The sequence below is a fragment of the Felis catus genome, chromosome B4, assembly GCF_018350175.1.
Source record: "Felis catus isolate Fca126 chromosome B4, F.catus_Fca126_mat1.0, whole genome shotgun sequence".
NCBI classification, from domain to species: Eukaryota; Metazoa; Chordata; class Mammalia; order Carnivora; family Felidae; genus Felis; species Felis catus.
In genome coordinates this window covers 14,477,800-14,503,990 of record NC_058374.1, presented here as the reverse complement: position 1 = coordinate 14,503,990, position 26,191 = coordinate 14,477,800, and the positions used below count along the sequence as shown (strand labels likewise).

Below are 26,191 nucleotides of genomic sequence, written 5' to 3'. Positions count from 1 at the left end.
TTTTGTTACATTTAATGTATTCACTCTCATTCCCTCCTGTGTATAACCAAAAACTGGGAACCATCTCTCCCTTTCTAAAATCTTTTTTGCATTCCAGCTTTTTAAAAGGACAGCAATTTTGTTAATTTTTTTTTTAACTTTTCCTGGTTCATGAGTTTAATCATTGTTCCTTGTATTTTTCCTTGCCATGGCAGAGTTGAGACAGGACAATAATACTGCATGATGTTGTTTCATGTTTTCTTACCAGTTGGAAGGAAAGCCATATGTAGATAATTTTTGGTCTTTGCAGTTCTGTTCTATAAAATTAATATAAAACTGAATTTACAAAAGCTACATTCAGTTTTTCTCAGACTGGTCTAGTGTAGGTGTGTTGATTTATTTATTCTTTGGTGGATTCAGAGAAGAAAAAAAAATCAATTCTTACTTGATCAGAAATGTAAGTACTAGAAGCCTTTGGATTTCAGCATATCGCTCGGATGTTATAATGTGGCAAACGCTCCTGAGAAAAGGCGGGTAGCACGATGACAGTTCAAACATGTTACGTGCATAGCCCTGGGTGATGATGCCCATTGTTTGGCTTTATGTGACACTAAAGTAAAAGCTTTGGAAGAATGAAGGTCACTAGGTGGAGATGAAAACAGGAGAGGAGGGAAGGAGCCCCGCTGTTCTCATTAGTTGGATGCTTCATGCTTCAGTTGACGTTTTGTTTTGTTTTGTTGTTTTGTTTGCACCCAAGTAAAGTAGAATAAACTCATGGGAAATGAGAGGTTTCCTAGAAAAATAAAAAGACCGCCCACTTGTTTTCTTCTCTGTAGGTATGGTCTTTAAATTCTGACCATACACACCCAAACACTATTCTGTCATCAGACTAGCTTCAGACACAGGAAGTGCATAATACGTGCACATTTTCAATGGAACAGTCCTTAGCAGTGACTTTCATTTAAAAAGTAAGGCAAGTGATGTGTTTTATTGGTGACATTGTTTTATAAAGAAAGCCTGGAGCAGTCTCACGATAACAATGTGGTGAAGGGGAAGGGCCAACTTAGTAATTGGTTAACTCTAGAGTTTTCTGCACCATAGACTGTCTGAAAATGTGCTCCTTGTCACAGAAATGCTTGCAAATTGCATCCAGACTTTGCAATGAGATGGGAAGTGAATGACAAGAGAGAACACTTACAGATTATTTTATAAGAATTATCTTCTTTGAGGGGCTCAGTCCATTAAGCATCTGACTTCCGCTCAGGTCATGATCTCACGGTTCGTGGGTTCAAGCCCCGCATCGGGCTCTGTGCTGACAGCTCAGAGCCTGGAGCCTGCTTCGGATTCTGTGTCTCCCTCTCTCTCTGCCCCTCCCCCACTTGTGCCGTGTCTCTCTCAAAAATAAACATTAAAAAAAATTTTTTTTTAAAGAATTATTTCCTTTGAGTGTGTTGTCTACTTTTCCGAGGAGCACATTCACACAGAAGCCTGTGGGGAGGGGATCGGTGATGTTTCTAACGTTTAAATCTCAAGATGATTAATGATCAGGCGTGGACGGTAATGATGGTGGTGTTGGAATCTGGGGACAAGACCGGCAGTTGGCCTGCGGCTCTGGCTCCCACAGCGTCCAGCAGACCTTCATGCTGTCTCACAAGTGGGGCATCTCGTCGACTCTGTATGTGAGGACGTCTATAAGAAGGTGTCATGAAGATGCGCCACTGCTCATGGCCACACTCTCAGCACCGGCTGCCTCCTGGTTCCTAGGGCACTGCTGGAAGCCCCGCCCACCTCGTCCATGCCCCGCCTACCTCCCTACCCCTCCTCATAGCAATGACCTTGCTCCGAGAAGAGAAGCCACCAGGGGAGGATGGTGTGGTGACTTTTCTCTGACCCTCCTGATGTGCCTGCTGTGGTCCCTCCCCCACCAGGAGCCCCTCCTTGAACACAGGGTCCCACCTCTTATCTCCTCTTCACGCCTCCCTCCCTCTGTAGTTCTCCTCCCATTCTCCCTCAGCTCCCAAAACCCCAGACTTTAGAGAAGCCCTTAATAACCCACCTTCCTCCTTCAGCTTCTACCCGCATCTGCATCCTCCTCCGAACAGGACAGGTCTGCAGGGGAGGGGAGGCGGGAAATTAATGTTCATCCTGCACCTGTTACGCACCCGGAGGCACCACTGGGCATCATATATGTGTGTGTTGTGATCTAGGCATCACAGCAACCATATTATGAGATGGGCATCATTCATACCCATTTGAAAGTTAAACAACCTGAAGCCCAAGGTCGCTCAACTAGAAGGTGGTAGAAGAAAGACTGAAGTGACGATTGAGTGACTCCACTGTTCCATGTTCTGTTGTCATGGTGGCTCTGCTTAGGGAGATGTACACCTTCACGGATAAACCTAATTAGGGGCGCCTGGGTGGCTCAGTCGGTTAAGCGTCTGACTTCGGCTCACGTCATGATCTCACAGTTTGTGGGTGTGAGCCCCGCCTCGGGCTCTGTGCTGATGGCAGAGCCTGGAGCCTGCTTCGGATTCTGTTTCCCTCTCTCTCTGCCCCTCCCCTGCTCACGCTCTGTCTCTCTCTCTCCTTCAAAAATAAAAATAAAACATTAAAAAAAAAACCTAATCCAGGGCACAGTGAGATCAGTGCTGGAGAAAGATACACGTAGCGTTTAGAGGTTGGGGTGTGATCAAGAACGTCTCCACAGAAGAGGTGGCCTGTAGGGCACATCTCGGATGACGCGTGGGACACGCAGGTAGAGACTGTGGAGAAGAGACATGAGCACGTGTGGAAGCACAGAGCCAGGCAGTCCCACGTGGCCAGAAGGCGAGAGCCAGTTGTCAGGAAGTCCAGCATCTCTTCCGAGGTAGGCGTGGTGAACTAGGAGGGGAACAGAAGCCAGGACTGCAAGAATTCCTTTCTGTCTCTTACTAACGGGATGCCCGTGGACAAGTCACTTAGCCTCACTCAGAAAGCAGAGAGGGTTCTTCCTTCACAGGACTGTTGTAAACAGTCAATGAAATAATGTGTATAGAAGAACTATGTACATTCTAAAGCACTGAACTCTACCTGTCACAGGACGAGAAGCATAGTAATTGGGGTCTGCATTGGTCTGTAATTGTCGCTGCCATCATTAATTTACCAAGTGGTGGAGATCCGTTGAAGGTCTCTGGGCTGAGAAGGGGTGTGACCGGACTGCCTTTAGAAAAGTCCATGTATCCGTAAACGAAGGGGGAAAAAGGTGGTCAGGCTGGAGCACAGTTAAGGCAAGGGGTAAGGCAGGGTAATGCAGGGTGGGGGCAGAGAAGGAGGAGACGACGATGCTGGAAACGTTGGGAAGGAGACTGGCCAGTCCTGGCAGGGAATGAATGCGCAGAATAATAGAAAGGGAAAATGATGGCGTCCTGGAAGCAAAGCTGGGTGTTGGGCAGAATGGGGTAGGGGGTGTTAGATGGAAGAGGAAGTAAGTGATGGTGTTGATGCGCCTGTGGGGCATCCAGGTGGAGGTGTCTGGAAGGCAGAGGAAATGCAGACATGGGGCGGACAGGAAGGCCACCGTGGAGGGGAGTCAGTGAGGGAGAGCCCAGAAACTACTACGGAGGCAGCTGAAGGCAGCCCCTTAGGAACTGTTTCATCCGGAGGTGGGAGGAGATAAAGAAAAAAAAAAAAACGCACTTGCAGAGGAAAAAGCCGGCTGACTCTGGAGAGACCAGAGCCCGGGAGCACGAATGCCAAGCAGGAGGGGTTCCTGGGCGGGGGCGACGAACAGTGTTGACCATTGTGAAGAGGTCAGCGAGGAGGAAGGCTGAGAAGTGGTCACGGGTTCGCAGATTATACAGTTGTCCATTGACATTAACGAGCGCAGTGTGTGTTGTAAGTAAAAGCCAGATCGCTGGGCGTTGGGTGGAGGGAGAGGAGGCCTTCGCTTTTGGGGGTCACGGCATTAAGGTCATGTTTCGGTGTTATTTTTCTAGATGAGGAAGAGACGGGTGTATTTGTTGGTTGTGGAGGAAAAGCCTGTAGAGAAAGATGATGGACGGAGGCAAGATTAGTTGGCTGTGCAAGTCTTGCTGTATGACACGCAGAAGGTAGGCTAGAGGCTTGGGCTGACTGTGGAGGAGACGGGGGACAGAAGGGGCAAGAGAAGAGGGAAGACAGGAGGGGTGGCCCCAGCAGTTTCGGTAACACATGATGAAGTTTTAGGGTGACAGTGGGTGGTCCGGAGCCGGCCACCAAGAAAGAATTCTTGAAGACGTCTTTGGTGCGAAAAAGGTGATTTTATTAAAGCACAGAACAGGACCCGTGGGCAGGAAGAGCTGCACTGGGGTTGTGACAGGTAACTGATTATATACCCTCAGGTTGGGAGGGGGTCAGGGATAGAGTAAGTCTCTGAGGAATTTTGGAAGCAAGGTTTCCAGGACCTTGAGGGGCCAGCTGTTGCTAGGGAAATATCATTTATTACCATTTATAAAACCTCAGTCATGAGACCCTACAGATGTTTATCAGGGGCCCATAAGCTTGGGGCATGATTGCCAGCATGCAGCTTGGGGCAGTTGAGATAAAGGAAGTTGACTTATAGCATCCTGGAGGTTGGGATGGTGTTAAACTAAGGTTCTCTTTTGCCCCCAGCAAAGTGTCATCCTCGAGGCAGCTGAGCTCCTAGAGGGAGGTCACTGTGCCGGTCTCAAGGACTTGTCAATGGGCTGTAGGCAGTAAGGGAATTTAATTTTCCATTTGCCTTAGTTTTCCATATTACGGTGGCAAGCACTTAAGCCCCTTTCCTTTGTTCTTGGGTAGCCGGGAGCGTCCAAAGAATATCACACAGAGTTTGAGAAGAACAGAGAAAGTTTGAAAAACCACTATTGCAGAGAATGTGGGAGAGGCATCCGGAGAAGACCTAGCCAGTCCCGTCCCCTTCTGTCCCTCCCCCGTGTCCAGCCCATCACACCGCGTCCTGGAATTACAGAAATCTAGCAGCGCTAATACAGGAAGATGGGCCTGAGGTCATGACCTCTCCCCCAACCCCACGCAGACACTTTGTATTTCATTTACACCGAGGCTTAGAGTAACTTCGACCCTTAACATAACTCCCTCCTCCCTTATTTCTTTGGTCATGTCAGCAGGCAGAGGTCTGGCCTTTGCTCTGTGTCGGGAAGTGTGTTCGGTCCCTCAGCAGACAGGTGTCCGTGTCATGCTGGTCACAGCGTGTGTCCAATCGGCTGGACAGGCCACACCCCCTTCTAGTAAACCTTCCCCAGGCATCACCCGTCTGTGCCCCCCACCTGGCAGCCACAGCAGATAGACCCCAGATGTCTGGCCAGTGACCAAGTTCTCTGGCACAAAAAAGGAAGGGGAGGGTGGGGAGGAGAAGTGGGGAGGGTGGGGAGGAGAGGTGGGGAGGGGACTGAGACGCATCTCCCACTGAAAGGCAAGATATGCCAGAGAACATGAGAAGGCTGCGTGCCTGTTAGAGGGAGGGGTGAGGGAGAGAGGAAGGGAGCCGGGAAGGGCGGGCAGGAGAGACAGCCAGTGGCCCCTGAGAGCTGGGGTGCACTGGGGTCTGGAGTCTCCCAAGTTCCAGCCAGTCCCCATGAGGGCATCAGTCTGATTCCCCCTTCACCTTTTAGCAGCCTCCCTCTTCCCTTGGTCTAGCTTGAGGAGATTTCTCTTCCTTCCAGCCGGAGGAGCCTTTGCAAAAATCTCAGCCTTCCCATCTTACAGCGGCTATTCCCGAGGCCTGGAAAGCTGCCTGTGGATCTCACCCTGGTCTTCCTCAGCCCTCACGAAGACGAAGACGAGTCTCTCTTTGCCCTGTCACACTTGAGACACCCTTCTCTGCGTATTTGCAAGTTCTTTGTTTCCCCCACTGCGTGAAACCCAGGCAGGCAGCCGGCAGCATTGTTTAGATGAAGGACAGTGGAGAAAGGGAAGTAAAGGTCTCAGAAAGTTCACTCCCATTGGAAACCACACGATAGGAGCAGCGAATGATGTTCTGTAGTTGGGGGTGAAGAGACGGAAAAGAAGCGTTGCCTTTGACTTTCCATCTCTGAGTGCAGCGGGGGGCGGGGGGGAGGAGATCAGGGAAGCAGAGTGCTCCTTGCTGGGCGTGGGGTGCTCCTGGGGGATGCGAGGTGTCGGCACTCTGTGCAGACCCAGGAGGTGACAGGCGGAAGACATCAGTCTTCTGTGAAATCAAAGGAAGAGACCAGACTGAGCAGAGCTGGGAGTGAACAGAGACAGATACTTGGATGCTGGTGCCTCGCCACAGGTTGTAGGGGTACAGAGAGGCAATGGTGGTTGAAACAGCACTGCATGTGGGTCCAGTTACCTTCAGCGGAGGTGACTGAAGACAGAGGAGTCATGACTTTGGGCCTCTGGCTCCCGTGGGCCCTAGAGTGGGGCTTGTGCTTCATGGAGTGCACACCAGTCTTCCGAGACCTGTAACCAGTGATGTTCAGGAGGTATGGAGAGCATCTGGCTCTCGGCCACCTTGGTTGTGCACGTGCCAGCCAGCCTCCCCGAGACTTCACGTCCGTTGGGCTTCTGTGGCCTCACTTGTAGAAGAGAGATGTGGACTAGTTGATCCTTTGAGCTCTAAAACTCCCTTATGCTAGAACCCTTTCGGATAAGCTTATTCCCCACTGGAAAGTTTCTGATCCAGGGTTAAAAGGAACCCTGGAGTCGGCATAAAGACTGCCCACTCAGGGCAGGGCTGTGGTGCCTGACAGCTATGGACTGTGGGGGGAGAGCCCCCAGCCGACCGTGGGGGAAACCTCAAGCCCTGGGCAGGCTATGCAGTGACCTGAGCACCAGGGTGGATCACTGCTTTTGAGGAATCACTCTTTCAATCCGCACGAGTGTGCACTTTCATTGGTAAGGTGCTATCATTCCCACTTCAGTTACTTTTTGTCTTAAGGATGTTTTTGCACCTTAAGGATGACTTAGCACCTTGACATCTTGCGACTGTCACCAGAGCCATTAGGTGAACACGGGTTCAGGCTTTGCGATCAAAACAGCGTGTGGAGCACAGTTGAACTGCAGATGCTGTCACAGGGTAGCCTTCTGAGTGGGGCCACCCCGTCCTTCTGCACCCAGGAGCTGGGTGTGACGGAGGCACAGCACCTCCACTCCACTCAAGGGTGTCTCATCCCAAAATTCTCGACATAAGCTGTGCACCCTGCAGGCAGAGCCCGGATAGCACGTGGCAGCTTCCACCGAAGGGGGTTCGGTACTGTTGGGCTCTTGTTAGTAATTCTTGTCCAGGCCGCACACTTAATTCCCTTTGCTCTGCTGCTGTGTGGTGTGTGGAGTTAAGCCAGATTTTGCCAGATGAAGGAGGCGTGCATAACGGGATCAAAGGGTATCTCTTGCTTTGTTTTTGTAAAGAGATGAATTGTCATCTACTCCTTTCCCTCATGTGGACTTCCTTTCCCAAAACGTTACCCCCATCGATAGGCACACGCTGGGCAGTGAAAAGCTTGCTCACAAATGGGACTTAGGAAAGCTTTTTGTTAAAAACCCAAATAACATCCTGTGTCAAAACAAATGTGACAATGGGCTATTATTCCTGTCCCCATAATAGCATGTTGTCACATCTTTGCGCCCTGCCGTGAATGGGGGAGGGGAGGAGCCGCGGGGGGGGGGGGGGGGGGGAGGAGGCGTGCCAAGACGTGGAGAAGCACTTCCTGGTTTCCTTAGATTTACTGCCCCTTCGGGAGGTAACTCAGAAGTCCATTTCTGCAGGTGCCCGGCCACAGCCTCGCGTTCACTTCCAGAGGAGAGCTCTGCGGTTGCCTGAGAACACCAGCTACAGTGACCTGACGGCTTTCCTCACTGCCGCCAGCTCCCCGTCCGAGGTGGACAGCTTTCCCTACTTGCGAGGACTGGACGGGAACGGAACAGGTAATCTGAGTCTCTCCCCTGCTCGGCTGGGGCTTCCGTGTTTGGATTTTTCCGTGGGGCGGGGAGGATTCGTACCAAATGAAAGAACCGAAGCCGGGAAGTTCAAGTGTGCTGAAACTGTGTTACTTAAGGAATCCGATCTACACCGCTGCAGTGTATTTTAATGACTTTGTCTCCTTCAGTCATTCTGCCTCCTGTACCTTCTGAGCTCCCCTCTGGTAGACTTCAGAGACGTGCTTTCCACTGAAATTGTTGTGCTCGTGTTTTTCCAAGGGTAAGGTCTGAGTGAGGGGCTCCCTGCCCCTCGTCCCCACTGGCCCCTGGAGCCTGCAGGATGCAGCCCGCCCACCCACATGTCACAGTGGGGAGGGGAGGTGGCACTGGTCTGGTGCCGAGAGTGGGGACGAGGGGGCTGCCATTTCTAGGATCGGGAGCATTTCGGAATGGGAGCCTCTGCTCGCCTCCGTCTGTACACATCCAGCGTGTTCTCACCTCTGCCCATCCTCCGTGCTGTTCCCTCTGCCTGGACTTGACAAACAGTGGCCAGGCTTTGAAGTTGACTTGAATCCTCTCCTGACAGACCTCTGCGTGAGCTCCGTCAATGTCACCCTATGCCCGCATGACACACAGAGCTAAAAAAAAATCAGAGACACCAAAAACCACCAGCTGGAAAACATGTAATAATTCCTTGTCAGTAAAAGACTGGTTCTCAGCCAACAGTGCACTGGGCACTAACATGGCCCCGAGTCCTAGTGAATGGAAAGCAGCAGACTCTTAAGTCCTGAATCATTTCTTGTATCCCCTCTTGTTTTCCCCACACTTCTGACGTGAAAACCAGAGGCTGTTCTGGGTTAAATCCTGCTAGGTGAGGAGGTGACTGCATTTCCCAGAAACGCTTCTATTGAATTTCACCGAACTGTCCAGGGCTTTGCATAAGCGGATCTTGGGTCCTTCTGAAAAAGCTTTTTACACCTGCAGCATCTGATCCGTTCTGTAGAATGCTGACAGATTTCTGGGGACCGATCAAGATGACCTGGTGATTTGTTACTCGCTTTTGGGGCACCTGTCCGTCTGTGGAACCTGCCTTCAGAAATGTTTCTTCATACTTTAATTTTTGTATGAAGGTGCAATTAATGCATCTGTAATTGGCCATCAGATAAAAATGTGTGGTAGCCACTCTGAGTAAGCATTACTGGGAGAGAATGTTGACTTACAGGCCTAGGAGAAAGTAGTATTTCAGGGAACAGGAAAACGTATGATTTGAGACCATCAAGAACCCTGTACCCAGTCTCCCCAATAAATGATGCACAAGCATAAAACCCTAACTTGGAGGGGCGACCTCATTCCTCAGAGCTCACTAATTTTTCTGTGCCCGTTTCCAAGAGCTCTTGAATAAATTATGAAATCCGAGACAATGGGCAAGGGAGAAGAACACAGAGACATAGGACTATTGATTTTAGAGGAGTTTGTTTTATTTTAAAATGACTGTTATTTCAAGGGGGGGAAGAAAGAAGGTCTTTAGAAGGTTACGTGCACCCTCTTTCCCACTGAAATAACTGATACTTGACGTGGGAAGAATCAGACCTTGCCTGAGCCCCGCCGGGAAAGGCGGTGTGCTGGCTCACAGCCCAGGAGGGCGTGGGCACGTGGGGTCCGCTTAGCACCCCGCCATCTCATCAGCCAGGTGCCTGTGTCCAGTTTCACATCGTGCACAGCCTCTCTTCTTCCCCACGGTTGCTTGCCTGCCTCCCTCCTATTTGATAAAATGCATCTAAGAGATTACGGCTTTGCGTGACGGCCTGGCCCATGCACGCCAGGGTAAGGTGGCAGGTCGTCACGAGAGTCCAGCAAAAGTGCGTGGAGCCCACAGACGGGATTGGAGAATGTTCTGCAGGCTGGTCTCCCCGGAGTGTCCTCGTTCAGAGGATGCTGTCCGGTTCAAAAGGGGTTTCCAGAGTCGTCAATAGAGAAACCCGGCCACGGGGAGATTTGGGCCACTTCCCCATTGTCCAGCCACGTCCACCTGCTCCATAGTGTCCTGGCATCACACGGGGCAGCCTCCTTGCACAGGCCACAGACACTGCACCTTCAGAGAATCACAGTCCCCACTCTGGTTGCTAAGAGATTTCTTGCACACAACGGTTCTGACATTCCCAAGTGGTTCTCAAGAAACGACTTCCGCTAGTAACTCTAGGAAGACAGGGAGGTGTCAGTAGAATGACTAACACCCAGCGAAGTTGGTAGCAGGATGCAAAGCCAGGCAGAACCCGAGATGCTATTTGAGCGAAACCCCTCATATTAGAAGGGACGAGTCCGGGGCCTCCTAAGCTTGGTCCAGTGGTGCTGCCCCCTCCCCCTGCTGCCTTTGCCTGACACCTGTCTTTATTCAGACGTGACAGGAGCCTGGTAACATCAAGAGGGAACTAGAAGGAAAGTCCTCACTGTATACAGAACTCAGTGTTTCCTGTAGAGTTGCAGTCTTGTAACAAGGGCTGAAACAGAAACAATGGAATCCTTCAAAGTATGGATCGTTCCAGAATAAAGAAAGTGGGAGGATACAAGGGAGGGTATTTTGGAAGGCGTGGGATAGGAGTGGGCATTGAGCGGAGCACTGAGAAAGCAGGTACAGCTGCCTGCTGGGTCTTCGAACAGAGAACTTTTCAAAGAACATTAAATCTCCAGAACCTAATGTATGTAACTTTAAATTAATAAGCCCTTTTGTGCGATGCTGTGATTACTTCTGAATTTAGAGCTGAGCCTGTTTCTTTCCCTCGACTCCTAGGTAAAGCATCTAGTCCAGATAACGCAGATAAGGAAAACAAATCCCAGAGGAGCAAAGTAGCCTGCCTGAGGCCACAGATACAGCTAGTGGTGCCTCTGGGACTAGAACCCGGCTCCCTGGGCCGGGAATGTGCAAGAAAATAGGAAGGGAGGATTGAAAGGTGATGAATGGGGATCAGGAGGCAGAGTTAAGTGGGAGGAAAGGCTGGATGATGAGTCTGGAAGGCGTTCCTGCCCTCCCTGCTGCCTCCCTCTCCTGCCTCGGGTTTGCTGAAAGCAGCACTTCCGGGGTTGAAAACGTTATCGATAAGTTGTTTATACAGAGTCTAGTAAGTTACTTAATTTCTCTTTGCTTGCAGTTCTGTCCCATCCAGAGGGTCTAACAGAACCTGGGGAGCTACACTGTAGACCCGGCTTTGCCTCCACGTCCCCTTTGGACACTTGGCACTGCTTTAGGTCTCATCCCAGCAGATATTTTGACCAGAAATATCGTAAATTCTGGGTTTTGGCTCTCTGTGCCCTAAAGAGAAAAGGCCAGACTAAAAGGTTTCAGAACTTGAGCCTGGGATTCCAACAAGGACCTTTTGACAAAATTCCTATTACCGTGCCCGTCCCTTCAATGACAAACAGATGGCCATAAATCGTAGAAGGTAGTGCTGTTGTGACCTATATATAATTTGCTCTACAAAGGGTTTGGCCATCACTTGTGTTGAAAACTCTAAAATTCACTACAGTTGCTCTAAACGTTTACATCTAGTCCTAAGTGGTGGTTTGCATTAGCTCAGGTAGTTGATGGGTAGATAACCTATGTAAGCAGCTTAATAAGAAATCCTATAGATTATATTCTAATGGAGCTTAACTTTTTTTATCACTGTGCGTTTGTCATTGTGCTCAAGATTTAAAATTACGACGTAAACATTTTGTGTGATATTATATTTCACTGCAGAAAAATTGCTCTACGATGGATCGCTTAAGTATATAAATATAATATCGCTGTCCTCAGCAGTCCCTAATTTATGTATAAAGTAGGCGGTCGTTAAAGGCTTGGCTTGGAGAAAAGGCCCCTGATGTAGAATAATTGGCATGTTAAATTCCTTTTAAACAGATCAAAATAACAGTGGCACCTAAAATTAACTCCTAAATCTTTCAAGGCCGAGCTTTCAGTAGGGTGCTTTGAGTACAAGTAAGTTAATATTTTGAGGCACTCCTTGAAAAAACCGCCCCTCCCCCTTCTTTTTGAAAGCAGCCTCTAATGTAAAACATTTGGTTTCATTATGGCGATCTGCCGAGTCATTAACGTGTGTGGGTCTCACTTTGTGCAGGGGTTGATTTCAGGGATTTCTACACTTACCCTCCTCTGACACCACAGAGGAGTCTATTCCTTTCGAGGCCCTTTCTGAAAGCAAAGCTCAGTAGTTAGAGGCAGCAAACCTGAGAGCTTCGATCCCAGATCCCACCATGCCCTTGGGGCCAGTTCCCATTTCTCCCCTCTCTGGGCCGGTTTCTTTGTGTGTAAAATGTGGATTTTACTTACCTTATGGAGCCGTGGTGAGGTATCTGTACATATAAAGTGGTGAGGATTTTATACACGTAAAGTGCTCCGTCTAGTCCCTGGCACATAGGAGGTACTCAGCGAATGGTTAGCTATTGCTATTTTCTCGCAAACGTTTGCGGCAGCCCCACATAGGGCCCTTCTGTGCACGTGATGGATACTCCCTCTTGCTTCCAGGAAACGGCACCAGGTATGACCTGACCCCAGTCACGGCCGTCAGTGTCCACTTGCTCAGCAGTGATGGAACGCCAGTGCTGGTGGACGGCCCCATTTATGTCACCGTGCCCCTGGCCACCCAGAGCAGTCTGAGGCACAATGCCTATGTCGCGGCGTGGCGATTTGACCAGAAGCTGGGTAAGCAAGACTCCAGTGATTGGCTAGCAGGTGACTTCATTCCTGTTTGATTTTTCCTTTTAAGATATCTGTGCAAGTCTCCTTTCCTTGAAGTTACCGAATTCTGCTGCCCACAGCGTATCGCATGGTTTCTGGTAGTGAAGCTTACTCCAGTGTGCCAGGCAGGCACCTCTTGGGAGGGTTTTTTGTTTTTGTTTCTGTGTGTACATTTAAGTCAGTTTACTTGAATCTTTAAAGGTTATTAGAGCTAAAATTGGCTCCCCTGATCTTTATCATTTTATGCTCTGGGTTCTCTGACCCCTCGTGGTCATGTGGTTTTCTGTTTCATGAAAAAGGAAAAACACTGCCAACAACACACCAGAAGAGAAAATAAAAATTACCCACAATGCCACCACCTAGAGAAAAACCACGAATAGCATTTGGGATTATATCCTTCTGGTCATTTCGCCATGCACACACGTGTTCGGTATCTATTGCTGCTTAACAAATTGCCCTAAAATGTAGCGGCTTTCTCCTGCGTCACATGTCGAGAGGGTCAGGAATCCAGACACAGCTAGCTGGGTGGTTCTGGGTCAGGTTCTCCAACAAGGTAGCCGTCTGGAGGGCGGGGGGCGGGGGGTGCGTTGCTAGTGACTGCACGTCCAGTCTCACTCACGGGTGTTTTGCAGGCCTTAGCTCCTCACTAGCTGCTGGCCAGAGCCCTCAGTTCCTTGCCATGTGGGTCTCTCCGTAGGGCGGCCCACAACATGGGCAATTGCTTTCACTGGAGCCAATGATCCAGAGGAAAAACAAAATAAAATAAAAATACAGAAACACAAGTGGGCAAAGCAGAAGTCAACAGTCTTCTATAGCCTCATGTGAAAATGACAAACCATCGCTTCTTTCCGTGCACCGTTGGTCACGGAGCCCGGCGCTGGTACTGTGTGGGGCAGACGGCACAGGCGTGTAGACACCGGGAGGTGGGGATCACTGGGGTCCTCTCAGAAAGGCTGGCTTCCACAAAATAGATTTTTAACAGAAACGAGATTATATGCTAGGTACTCCTCTATAACTTGCTTTTAAGAATCGCGTGTATATCATAAACATCTTTCCGTGGCATCAGCTGTTACTCTGCAATGTCAAAATTGATGATTGCATAGCATTTCATTATATGGATGTGTCATACTTTGGTTGCTCCCTACCCTGTAATTGGAGAAAACATTACTATTCTTACCGGTGCTGTGATAAATATCTCTGTAGCTAAATCTTTAGGCACGGCCATGATTATTTCCACAGGATAATATTTTAGAGGAGGTGGAGCTGTTGGATTAAAAACATACATGGGGACAGGGCACCTGGGTGGCTCAGTCGGGTGGAGCATACAACTCTTGATCTCAGGGTGGTGAGTTCAAGCTCCATGTTGGACACGGAACATACTTAAAAAAATTTTTTTAACGTGTATAAAATTCTAGGAGTGCCAGGGGTCCCTGGCTGGTTCGGTCAGTTGAGCATCTGACTCTTGGTTTTGGCTCGGGTCACGATCCCAGGGTCATGGAATCGAGCCCCATGTCAGGCTCTGTGCCGAGGGTGTAGCCTGCTTGGAATTCTCTCTCTTTCCCTCTGTCCCTCTCCCCCCCCCCCTTCTCAAATTCAATAAATAAGTAAATAAGTACAAAATTCTAAAGCTTTTAATACATGTTTTCACATTTTTCTCTGGGAAGTTTCACATTTGACGATCATCACGACATGATGGGCACACGCGCTCTTGTGCTTAGATTTTCACACCACCTGCATTCCTGTACCCCTTCGGTTCTTAGCAGGGGTCGATGGTTGATATCAAATGTGTTTTCAAAGATAACCTCTTTCCTTGAGTAGTCAAATTAGAGTTCTGGGAATTTATATTTGAAAATAAACGCCCGGGGCACCTGGGTGGCGCAGTCGGTTAAGCGTCCGACTTCAGCCAGGTCACGATCTCGCAGTCCATGAGTTCGAGCCCCGCGTCGGGCTCTGGGCTGATGGCTCAGAGCCTGGAGCCTGTTTCCGATTCTGTGTCTCCCTCTCTCTCTGCCCCTCCCCCGTTCATGCTCTGTCTCTCTCTGTCCCAAAAATAAATAAACGTTGAAAAAAAATTTAAAAAAAAGAAAATAAACGCCCGTTCGGTATTCAGGGTTTGGTGGGGTTTTGTTTCGTTTTGCTTTGCTTTCCAAATAACTACTAACAGGCGCCGTAATTATTTGTGTGGAATTCACTGATTTTCCCAGACGTACTAAACTTGATGTTGAGGAATGGGTGGTGCCACTGCAGTAACATATCCTGCACTGGGACAGACGTGCTAACCGCTGATGTGTGTTCTCCACAGTGTAGTGACTTTTTGAGGCTCTGTGATGAAGGTCAGGTCGTAAGGAGCCCTGCGCCTCCCAGGAGAAGACAGGTCGGGAGGGGTGTGACTGAGAGAATCTCAGAAGAACACAGGAGAAAGTAGCAAGCAGAAGGGAGACATCTTGTATTCCGTCTCCTGAAAGCCTGGTTCTGCTCCTTGTAAAGCTGTAGGTCCCGCCTGGAGCGAATCACCGTGCCTGTTTTCTCATTTGTGCAAGACATGCTTTTGTTGGGGCCTCCTATTCCCTTTTATATTCTGCTTCTCTCCCCGGACCTCCCAGTTGGCCCCAAATGTGCCCGGGAGCAGCAGCATGGCATGTGCTTAAGAGCCAGGGCTCTGGGGACACCCTGGATTGGGATTCCAGCTCAGCTACCCACTGGCTGTGTGCCCCTGGGGCGAGTTACTTCACGTCTCTGGGCCATAGTTGCCTCAACTGTGACATGGGGTTGGTAATAATAGTACCTCATGTTGTTACAAAGAGCGTATCAGAGTTCTCCAGAGAAACAGAACCAATAGGATATGTGTGTGTACCCCCAAAAAAGGAACGAGACGGATTTATTTCAAGGAAGGGGCTAATAGATTTGTGGAGGCGGACAAGTCCAAAATCTGCAGGGTGGGCCAGCAGGCTGGAGACCCAGAGAAGAGTTGATGTTGCAGTTTGAGCCCGAAGGTAGTCTGCTGGCAGAATCTCTTCCTCAAGGGAGCTCAGTCTTTTTCTTAGTGCCTTCAACTTACTAGATGAGGCCCACCCACCTTATGAAGAGTAATCTGCTTCACTCAGCCTCCTGATTGATATGTTAATCACATTTTATTTTTTTATGTTAATCTCATTTTAAAAATGCCTTCACGGCAACTTCCATACGTGTTTGATGGAGTATCTTGAGACCATGGCCTAGCTGAGCTGACACAAAAAATGAACCTCTCCAAGGACTAAATGAGTTAATGTCTGTGAGAAGTGTAGTACAGTGCCTGGGACATAGCAAGGACTCCCTAAGGGTTTATAAAGTCAGCAGAAGGCTTCCCGTTCTGTAGGCTTTCACGAGCCCTGCCTCCCAAACCGCTTTCCCAGATTTCCCCTTAGCCCAGATCTCTCAAAGGATTGTTCTCCACATGCGGCTTCCTCAACCCGCCGCAGTCCCACTTCTGCTGCCCACTCTCTGGAAACAAATGTCACTGAGGTCACCAGCAGCTGCGTGACAAGGCAGGTGACTTCCTTCAGTGTCTCTGCAGCGTTTGGTGGCTTCTGTTCCTCTGTGAAGGGCTCTCCTCTGTTGGCTGTCTGACTCAGTGTCCCCCTGGGTCGTCCTCGTCTGCTGGCCGCTGGCCTACGCCCTACGCCCAGCTCCCAGCTTACCTCGTATCACTTGCTGGGGCATCTAATCACTTCGCACACTCCCACGGCCCCCTGTGCACCCAAGTCTGTTCTCTGCTCTCTGTTCCCGACCTTCCATTAGACATTGGCTGGTGAATGTGCCTTAGGACACTCAGGTCCGACATGCCTCAAATTGAGCACATCCACTGCCCTCACTCCAGCATTTAAACCTCTTCGTTCCTGCGTTTCCTCTCTTGATTAAGGGTATCACGCACCAGACCACCGAAGTAGAAACCTCGGAGTCATCCCCACTTTATTCTTTTGCTTCACCTCTCCGCCTGCAGTCATGTGTGGTCCCTTCCAAAGTCCTGTTGCTGTCACATCAGCGTTTCTCAACCTTCCCCTCTCCCCTCCTTCTCTGTGTCACTTCCGCCTTGGTTCAGACTCTTCCCACTTCTTTGACCTATTCCAGCAAGAGTCTGCCTGCCTTCCGCCTCTGCTTCCCTCCACTAGCTCTTGTGTATCGCTGCTTGGGTTATCTTTTAGGGGCGCCTGGGGGGCTCATTCGGTTGAGCATCCCGACTTCGGCTCAAGCCATGATCTCGCGGTTCGTGAACTCGAGCCCCACATCGGGCTCGCTGCTGTCAGCCTGTCAGCACAGGGCCTGCTTTGGATCCTCTGTCCCCCTCTCATCCTGCCCCACCCCCACTTGTGTTCCCTCAAAAATAAACATTAGAAGAAACTTTGAAAGCACGGATCACTTCCCCTTGTGAGATGGTCTCTCAGCTACTCACGGTGAAGCAGTCCGCCCTCCTCCCGGCACAGCAGCTCAACGGTGTCATCAGAGCCAGCCCTGCCGGTCACTCGGCCTCACTTCCAGTGCCGTCTTCTGCACGCCCACCGTTGCTCCCCCCGCCAGACTGTTCACCGTACCCCCAGCTGTGCTTCGCTGTGACGGTGTAACTTCTCACATCCCATGAGCAGGATCTCAGTTTTGCAGTCCCTCTGTCCGTCCCCTAAACAGTAACGTAGCCCCCTCTCAGTTACAGTGTGCATATTGCAGTGACACTAGAAATGCATGGGAATGGGGCCTTGTAGTTTCTTGGTTATCAGGGCAGTTTAGTAGATTCTGATACAACATTTGTACTTGAGATGACTACATACAGGGGCGCCTGGGGGCCTCAGTCGATTAAGCATCCCACTTCGGCTCGGGTCACAATCTTATGAGTTCGAGCCCCACGTCGGGCTCTGTGCTGACAGTGCAGAGCCTGCTTGGAATTCTCTCTCTCCCCCTCTCTCTCCGCCCCTACCCCACCTGCACTTTTTCCCTCTCTCTGTCTCTCAAAATAAATAAACTTAAGAAAAAGAGGTAGGATAACTTCTTAAAAAAAAAAAAAGATGACTGGGGCGCCTGGGTGACTCAGTCGGTTAAGCGTCCAACTTCGGCTCAGGTCATGATCTCACAGTTCATGAATTCAAGCCCTGCTTCGGGCTCTGTGCTGAGAGTGCAGATCCTGCTTGGGATTCTTTCTCTGTCCTTCTGTCTCTCCGCCCCTCCCCCACTTGCACTTTCTCTCTCGCACAAAATAAATAAACTTTAAAAAAGAGAGGTAGAATAACTTGTTTAAAAAGAGAGAGAGAGATGGCTATATACATAGACAACAATGGTATGCATACATAGAGAGAGAGACACTGTGATCACTGGTCCTTCTGAGGGAGCCAAGAGGAATCAGAACTAGAGGACATGGGAATGTGATAGTGGAAGCAGAGATTAGAGCAAGGTACTTTGAATATGGAGGAAGGGGCCATAAGCCAAGGAAACGGGTTTTTCCCCTCAGAGCCCCCAGATGGAGCCCGCCCTTCTGACACCTTGCCTTCAGCTCAGTGAAACTGACTTCAGACTTGACTTTCAGAACTGTAAGAGAATACAGTTGTGTTGCTTTAAGCCCCCAAGGCTGTGGTCATTTATTACAGGAGCAACAGGAAATTAATACGATTACAGGAGTCCATGAAAACGAAGAAATGCGCATTGTTATGCAGCCTCTGAGATGTAAGATATCCGGTTTCTGGGAATAATCCCCACAGCATTGAGCCTTCTGCCATTGGGAATTCTTGTTGGGTAATTGATCTGTTTCCTTTTTTTTTTTTTAATTTTATTTTTTATTTTTTAAAATTTACATCCAAATTAGTTAGCATATAGTGAAACAATGATTTCAGGAGTAGATTCCTTAATGCCCCTTACCCATTTAGCCCATCCCCCCTCCCGCAACCCTTAGTTTGTTCTCCATATTTATAAGTCCCTTCTGTTTTGTCCCCCTCCCTATTTTATATTATTTTTGTTTCCCTTCCCTTATGTTCATCTGTTTTGTCTCTTAAAGTCCTCCTATGAGTGAAGTCATACGATTTTTGTCTTTCTCTGACTAATTTCACTTAGCATAATACCCTCCAGTTCCATCCACGTAGTTGCAAATGACAAGATTTCATTCTTTTTGATTGCCGAGTAATACTCCATTGTGGGTGTGTGTGTGTATATATATATGTATATACATATATGTACATATATATACATATGTATATACATATATATATATACATATATATACCATATTTTCTTTATCCATTCATCCATCAATGGGCATTTGGGCTCTTTCCATACTTTGGCTATTGTTGATAGTGCTGCTATAAACAAGGGGGTGCATGTGTCCCTTCGAAACAGCACACCTGTATCCCATGGATAGATGCCTAGTAGTGCAGTTGCTGGGTCATAGGGTAGTTCTATTTTTACTTTTTTGAGGAACCTCCATATTGTTTTCCAGAGTGGCTGCACCAGCTTGCATTCCCACCAGCAGTGCAAAAGAGATCCTCTTTCTCCGCATCCTCGCCAACATCTGTTGTTGACGGAGTTGTTAATGTTAGCCATTCTGACAGGTGTAAAATGGTATCTCTTTGTGGTTTTGATTTGTATTTCCCCGATGATGAGTGATGTGGAGCATTTTTTCATGTGTCGGTTGGCCATCTGGATGTCTTCCTTGGAGAAGTGTCTATTCATGTCTAAGTGATCTTTTTAACCTAGCATCTACTGCAAAAAGCATAACTGCCAAATTCCTGGTTATAACAGATTGTATGTGTACACAGAAAAGCCAACATTTGGATAGTCATTCAAAAATAATCAAATGAATTAAAATACATTTTCTGAAAACCTTAAGATTGGATGGACATTTCAAAGAAACCATGTTTTCTTCAACTTCCTCAACTCAGGAGAAGCTACATATTTCATAAGGTTGTTGTTTTTTCTACTGTTTTTTCCTTTACTATTAAGGTTTTTATTTTGTTATATTTAGTCAATAATATCATTCTTTAAGTAGAAACTAAGTTATCTCTGGACGCCTGGGTAGCTCAGTCAGTTAAGCACCCAACTTCGGCTCAGATCACAATCTCACGGCTTATGAGTTTGAGCCCCGCGTCGGGCTCTGTGCTGACAGCTCAGAGCCTGGAGCCTGCTTTGAGTTCTGTATCTCCCTCTCCCTCTGCCTCTCCCCCTCTAGCGGTCTGTCTCTGTCTCTCAGAAATGAATAAACGTTAAAAAAATTTTTTTTTAAGAAATTAAGTTATCTTGGTTAAATAAAAAGTTCCAAGACTGTATTACCAGATCAGGAAAAAAGTAGGAACACATCTTAAGCATCTAACACTACTTACTAATTAGCAGCTACTTATGATTAATTCAAACACAAGAATCACTCCAAACCATTTTAGCACTTTAAATTATCTAGTTTACTTTGAAGTAAATCAAAGTAACTGTAGTTCCAAACAGTCAAACAGCCACATACAGCAGTCTGTGAATCCATTACAAATAATCGGGGCACCTGGGTGGCTGAGTCAGTTAAGCGTCCGACTTCGGCTCAGGTCATGATCTCACAGTTTGTGAGTTCGAGGCCCGCGTCAGGCTCTGTGCTGACAGCTCAGAGCCTGGAGCCTGCTTCGGATTCTCTGTCTCCCTCTCTCTCTGCCCCTCCCTTGCGTGCACTCTGTCTCTCTCTCAAAAATAAACAAACATGGGGCGCCTGGGTGGCGCAGTCGGTTAAGCGTCCGACTTCAGCCAGGTCATGATCTCGCGGTCTGTGAGTTCGAGCCCCGCGTCAGGCTCTGGGCTGATGGCTCAGAGCCTGGAGCCTGTTTCCGATTCTGTGTCTCCCTCTCTCTCTGCCCCTCCCCCGTTCATGCTCTGTCTCTCTCTGTCCCCAAAATAAATAAACGTTGAAAAAAATTTAAAAAAAAAAAAAAAAAAAAAAAAATAAACAAACATTAAAAAAAAATTAAAAAAAAAAAAAAAGAATTGTTCACCCAAATCAGGGCCGGCAGACAACATGTTGCAAAGCTAAGAATGGTTTTTACATTTTTAGATGATTGAAGAAAGAATCTAAAGAAGGAAAGTATCTCATGACACATGAAAATTACATGAAATTCAAATGTAAACAACCCTCAATAAAGTTTTATTGGATGCTATGGACAGAATGTTTGTATTCCCCCTCCCCAAAATTCATACGTCAAAATCCTAAACTGCAGTGTGTTTGGAAGTGGAACCTTTAAAAGGGGGTGATTAGATCATGAGGGTGGAACCCTCATGAATGGGACTAATGGTGCTTATAAAAGAGACCCCAGAGAGTTCCCTCATCCCTTCCAACCTGTAAGGACACAGCAAGAAGACGCCATCTTTGAACCAGGAAGCAGGGTTTCAGGAGACATTGATTCTTACAGCACCTTGATCTTGGACTTCCCAGCCTCCAGAGCTGTGAGCCATGAATATCTCTAACTCATAAGCCACTCAGTTTGTTATTTTTTTATAGCAGCCCAAAGAGACTAAGATACTGGAGAATAAGCATACCCGTTTCTGTGTGGTCTGCACGAGTGCTATCTCATCACACTGGAGGGTTGAGTAGTTGTGACAGAGACTGGATGTCCCCACAAACTGAAAATACTTACTTGTCTGACTTACACAGAAGACTGTTGTGATTCCTTGATCTAAAAGGCATTAACAGGGAAGCTCTTACCATTTTAGTGTTAGAATGCAAGTAGATTCAGGGCGCCTGGGTGGTTAGGTCGGTTAAGCGTCCGACTTCGGCTCAGGTCATGATCTCACAGTTCGTGAGTTCGAGCCCCACGTCGGGCTCTGTGCTGACAGCTGAGAGCCTGAAGCCTGCTTCAGATTCTGTGTCTCCTCTCTTCCTCTGCCCCTCCCCTGCTCATGCTCGCTCGCTCGCTCGCTGTCTCAAAAATAAGTAAACGTTAAAAAATGTTTAGAAAATGCGAGTAGATTGTACGCTCTGCAGGGCCAAAGTGGGGTGACCGGTGTGGCCACAGTACTTGCTGCTGTCCGGGTAGCCCTCCAGCATTTTGCCAGGAGGGCGTATGGATGCTCAGAGGGGTAACAGCTCGTTATAGGGCAAGACTTCAAACTCCGTAAAGAAAGATGACGTTGTTTTTAGTCCCGTGGGACTTCTATTTGAAAAATACATCTGCATTTTGACACTAACTCAAATACTCCAATCCAGGACTGCCAGATAACTTAGTTTACTCTTAGGACAAAGACCAATCAGTGCTCCCTTTCAAACACCATTATTAGAGTGCCGTCAGTGTTTGGTGCCACCATTTATCACTGTGGCCTTCTTTTTATTTTTTTAATGGCTGCAATTGCCTTTTTTTTTTCCCCTCCCTTTTGGAACAGGCGAAAATTTTTCCATGAACATTAGCATCTCCATGCTTCAACCCACACAGTTCATCAGAGGGTGACCTAATAGATCAGCACTCTCTTAGAGCATAAGTAAAGTTGGATTTTGTTTAGTCAGTCAGAGCAGTATGAACTGGGCCATTGTTATATGCGCTCTCCATAAAAATGGTCTTTTTTAGAAGTGCAACTTGCGATATGCTAGAATTATACCTCGGCTGCATTTACATGCAGCAACTGAACATGTCGTGTTAAAATGCACTTGATTGTGTTGCAAGGGAGGACTGTGTAGTGAGCCTAAGTGTTTCTTTGGAGGAATTAGTGGATTTCCTTCGCTTACGATCTTCTGACTTTCTGTTGGAAAGTAGAACAATGCCGGTGTCAGGGGGACGGGCTAATGTGGACAGACATGCGTTCTCATCCATATGTGCTGGGGCGCACTTTGTCCTTGGAAGAAAGCAGTTTTCCTTTGCCGGTCTGGCAAACGAAGTGTCATTGGTCATGGTGAATGCATCTTAGCGGAGGCTTTCTGGGCAATGGGAGATGATTATGTCAGCTCGCTTTTGCAGGCATTTACTCTCTCGCCTATAAGTGGGACAGCAGATGGCTGTCCCATGTTCCGGGTTGTCAGACCGTGATCTGACTCGTTGCCCTGGGGAATGGTCACTTCTGAACATGCAAACCAGGTCAGTGGTTTGGATTTCAAGTGACCGACTGACATTGACTGGCACAGAAATCAACATTCCGGATCCTGTAGGTGATGAGTTTCTGCTATTTAATGGTAACTTGGGTTACTGGCTTTGAATACGCTCATTCTAATGAGACGACAGAAATAAAAGCATCTTCTAAGCGGAGCTACGTTGTAGAATCCAGTTTTAACTGCCTTCCCAAAACACGGCCTGCAGAGTGTGTGTGGGTTGCTATAGAAATGGCAGTTACCGAACCGCCTCTGATCATGTATGGTGTGTATGTATCAGGCACTCAGGATCCCACTCATAACTGGCCTATAGCGGATTTGTCTCCGCTTCAGATGGCGAACGTTACTGCTAATGCTGCGCTCTTTGAACTAGTCCATTTAGGTAAGTCACAGCCAGCCCACCCTTGAAGGCGGGGCTTGATTTAAAATATAGATCTGGATGTTTTTCCACTTCATCGGTTTTGGGGGGAATAGGAAGGGATGGGAGCAATGCCCTGGTCCTGTCGTCCGAGGGGAGTGCCGTCAGGCCGAGGAACATGCGCACAGTTGCCCGTGGGGAGAACGGATACACAGTGATCTCAGAACATGGCCATTTGTTTTTCAATGTTGCCTAGCAACTAAAAAAAAAAAAAAAAACATTCGTGTGATATCAGTCCATTCCTAGGAATCATTAAGCCTTTTGTGTTCGTCACCACCCTCTAGCCCCAAAATGAGAATTTTCAGAAAATAATGCCATCACGTTAACATTAACCATATTGTAGTTGTGGTTCGGGGACCATATTTGTTTTAAAATACTATTCTTACAAACTTAATCTCCCTAAAGTGTCATTTTATATACAGAACTAGAACCTTCCATGCTTGCGTTTAACTGAAACAGTTTTTGGCAAGCTTTACAAATGACAGTGGCCCACTTTGTGGTCTTAGAGTGTGGTATAGATCAGTATGTTCCCCTGGAAAGGAAATGTGTCTTACCGTTGACTTCTCATTACCACTTAGGGAATATTCACATTGTGGATTATCTGGGGCAAATTTGTATCCTCCTGACGGCTTCCCGAACACCTAGAAACCTCGGAGCCCCCGTGCTTTGCTGCCTCTTGGCCTGAGTTTTAAGCATGGCATCTAACATGCTCATTCTAAGATCAGCCTAGGTGAAGAAGAGGAAGGTGGAGCTGCCATAATTTACTTCAAAACCAAATAATAATAAAAATTAATTGTAATGTTTATTTTTGAGAGAGAGACAGAGTACAAGCAAGGGAGGGGCAGAGAGAGGGAGACACAGAATCCAAAGCAGATTCCAGGCTCTGAGCTGTCAGTACAGAGCCCAATGCAGGGCTTGAACTTGAGAACCTCAAGATCATGACCTGAGCCGAATTCAGATGCCTAACCAACTGAGCCACCCAGGCGCCCCCAAACCAAATAATTTTAAAATGTCTTCTGTTTTCAGTTATCTCCACTGAAATGGATAATTAAAGGAAAAGGTGTGTGTGTGTTTTTTTAGTTTATTTATTTTGAGAGAATGTGTGCATGAGCAGGGGCGGGGCAGAGAGAGCAAATCCAAAGCGGCCTCCACACTGTCAGCACAGAGCCTGATGTGGGGCTCAGTCCCACGAACCGTGGGATCGTGACCTGAGCCAAAACCAAGAGTCGGATGCTTGACCGACTGAGCCACCGAGGCACCCCAAAGGGAAAGGTATTTTTGATAGAAGACTACATTGGTAGTCTGGCATCTATCAGGAGTCGACAGGATATAGGCAACATGAAGCCCAGCAGTTGAGACAGCTTGGACTTGGACACTGGTTCCTCCTAGTAACCAACTAAGTTACTAGCTGTGATGTTGAGCAAATCCTTTAACAGCCCATGAAATGGAAACAGCAGCTGGTACTCAGTAAAGAGCTCTGTGCAATTTCGCCATTATGATTATAATCATCACTGCTATCATGGGGCCCATATTTAGTTTGTGCATCTTGGGTGAAGCATGATAGGAGAAAGAAGGACAGGTACAGTGAAGTCCTAGCACCTTCAATATCCACTCTCAGCCAAGGCAGCGTGTAGCTGGTAGGCCGCAGGTATCCAACCTGATTGGCTGGTACCTCGTTTCCCGTTTCCACCAGTTGTTCCATGTTTTGAAGGGCATTGCTGTTTCCCTATTTCCAAATAACTCTTACAGTCCAGAATAGGTAATGCCTTTAGTTTGAGCAAAGCAAGAATAAGTCCCCTGGTGTGCCGGGCAAGTGTTTGCCCGGGAGCAAGTCCGGCCCGCTGCCTGGTGCCTGAACTTCAGCCCAGCCCTGCTCTTCCTTCTTGCAGCTCCATGCCCTGGGTCTTGACGGCAGCTCACGTTGTCCCCACTTCACAGGTGAGGACGCCGAGGAGGAGGGCTTGGGATGGACGAAGATCCCAATGTCCAGGCTTTCCTGAGTAAGATTCCAGGTTTTTCAAACTAGAACCTGTTGGCCCAGAGAGCTTCTCTTGGGGAATGGGAATTGCCCACAAGGATTTTAAAATCTGAGGCTTGGGTTTTGATGATAATCTTATACGACGTAACATGAAAAATACTCTGTGTCATCAGGATTCGGTACAGAATTTAAAGCCATCGGATACTCTCATTGCCTGGATGCACACTTATGAATAGACTGTTGGGTAGGATAGAATCATGGAGAGAAAACTGAACCGGGGCAGCTGCCGTACATCAAGGACCCCACCATATTAAGGAAAAGTAATTTCAAAGTATGTTGAAAGAGGAAAATTTCTTGGCAAGTTCAGCTAGAAAAAGGTGGCAGGAGAGTCGAATCGTAGGCACACCAACGCTCAAAAGAAGCCTCACCCTACGCTGTCATGTTCATGTTGCAAGTGATAAGTGCCCTTCGGTCATCAGGTACTACATTAAATTGCTGTTTTTATCTTAATTTTATTTTGAAATTGTACAGCCTGCTTCTATTTGTTTTATAAACTTGTTTTGGTTTCATACTTCTATATGAGCTATACTGTTATATTAGGATATGTTTAACACATAATTTTTTTAAGTTTATTTATTTATTTTGAGAGAGAGAGAGAGAGAGCGTGCACTCAGGCACAAGCTTGGGGAGGGCCAGAGAGAGAGGAGAGAGAGAATCCCAAGCAAGCTCCGCACTGCCAGCGCAGAGCTCAACGCAAGGCTCAAACTCACAAACCGTGAGATCATGACCGGAGCCGAAATCAAGAGTTGGATGCATAACCAACTGAGCCCACCCAGGTGCCCCCCAACACATAATGACTTTTTAAACAAGTTGAACACATTGCATATGAATTTTTTTTTCCTCCTTCTACATTAATTTTGTACCTTGATCAGGTCTGGAAGTCATCAGAAGGAAAGATAGTCCAGGCCTGGTATGTAGGCAAAGCTTCCTCAGCATGCCACAGATTTAATCTTGGAAATATGTGCATTCCTGAGAACACCTTTTAGCTAGGTCATTTTACCTTTTAGAATAAAATTCTACTTTTTGTGTCTCTGCCCCTTGGGAAGTACCACCCTTGGACTGAGCAAGAGGGATGGC

The 26,191-nt window shown here is 47.8% G+C and overlaps 1 protein-coding gene across 2 annotated transcripts in view; it reads left to right on the top strand.

Annotated features, from left to right (window-relative positions):
• The window catches only part of FAM171A1 (family with sequence similarity 171 member A1), a 135,665-nt gene that overhangs the window by 89,558 nt on the left and 19,916 nt on the right, over window positions 1-26,191 (top strand). Inside the window, exons 4-5 of one of the 2 annotated variants that reach the window (XM_023256397.2) lie at window positions 7,723-7,881; window positions 12,392-12,568. In XM_023256397.2, coding sequence (XP_023112165.1) covers window positions 7,723-7,881; window positions 12,392-12,568 — 336 coding nt within the window. The remainder of the gene's footprint in view (window positions 1-7,722; window positions 7,882-12,391; window positions 12,569-26,191) is intronic. The other variant, XM_023256398.2, reaches the window with a different exon arrangement.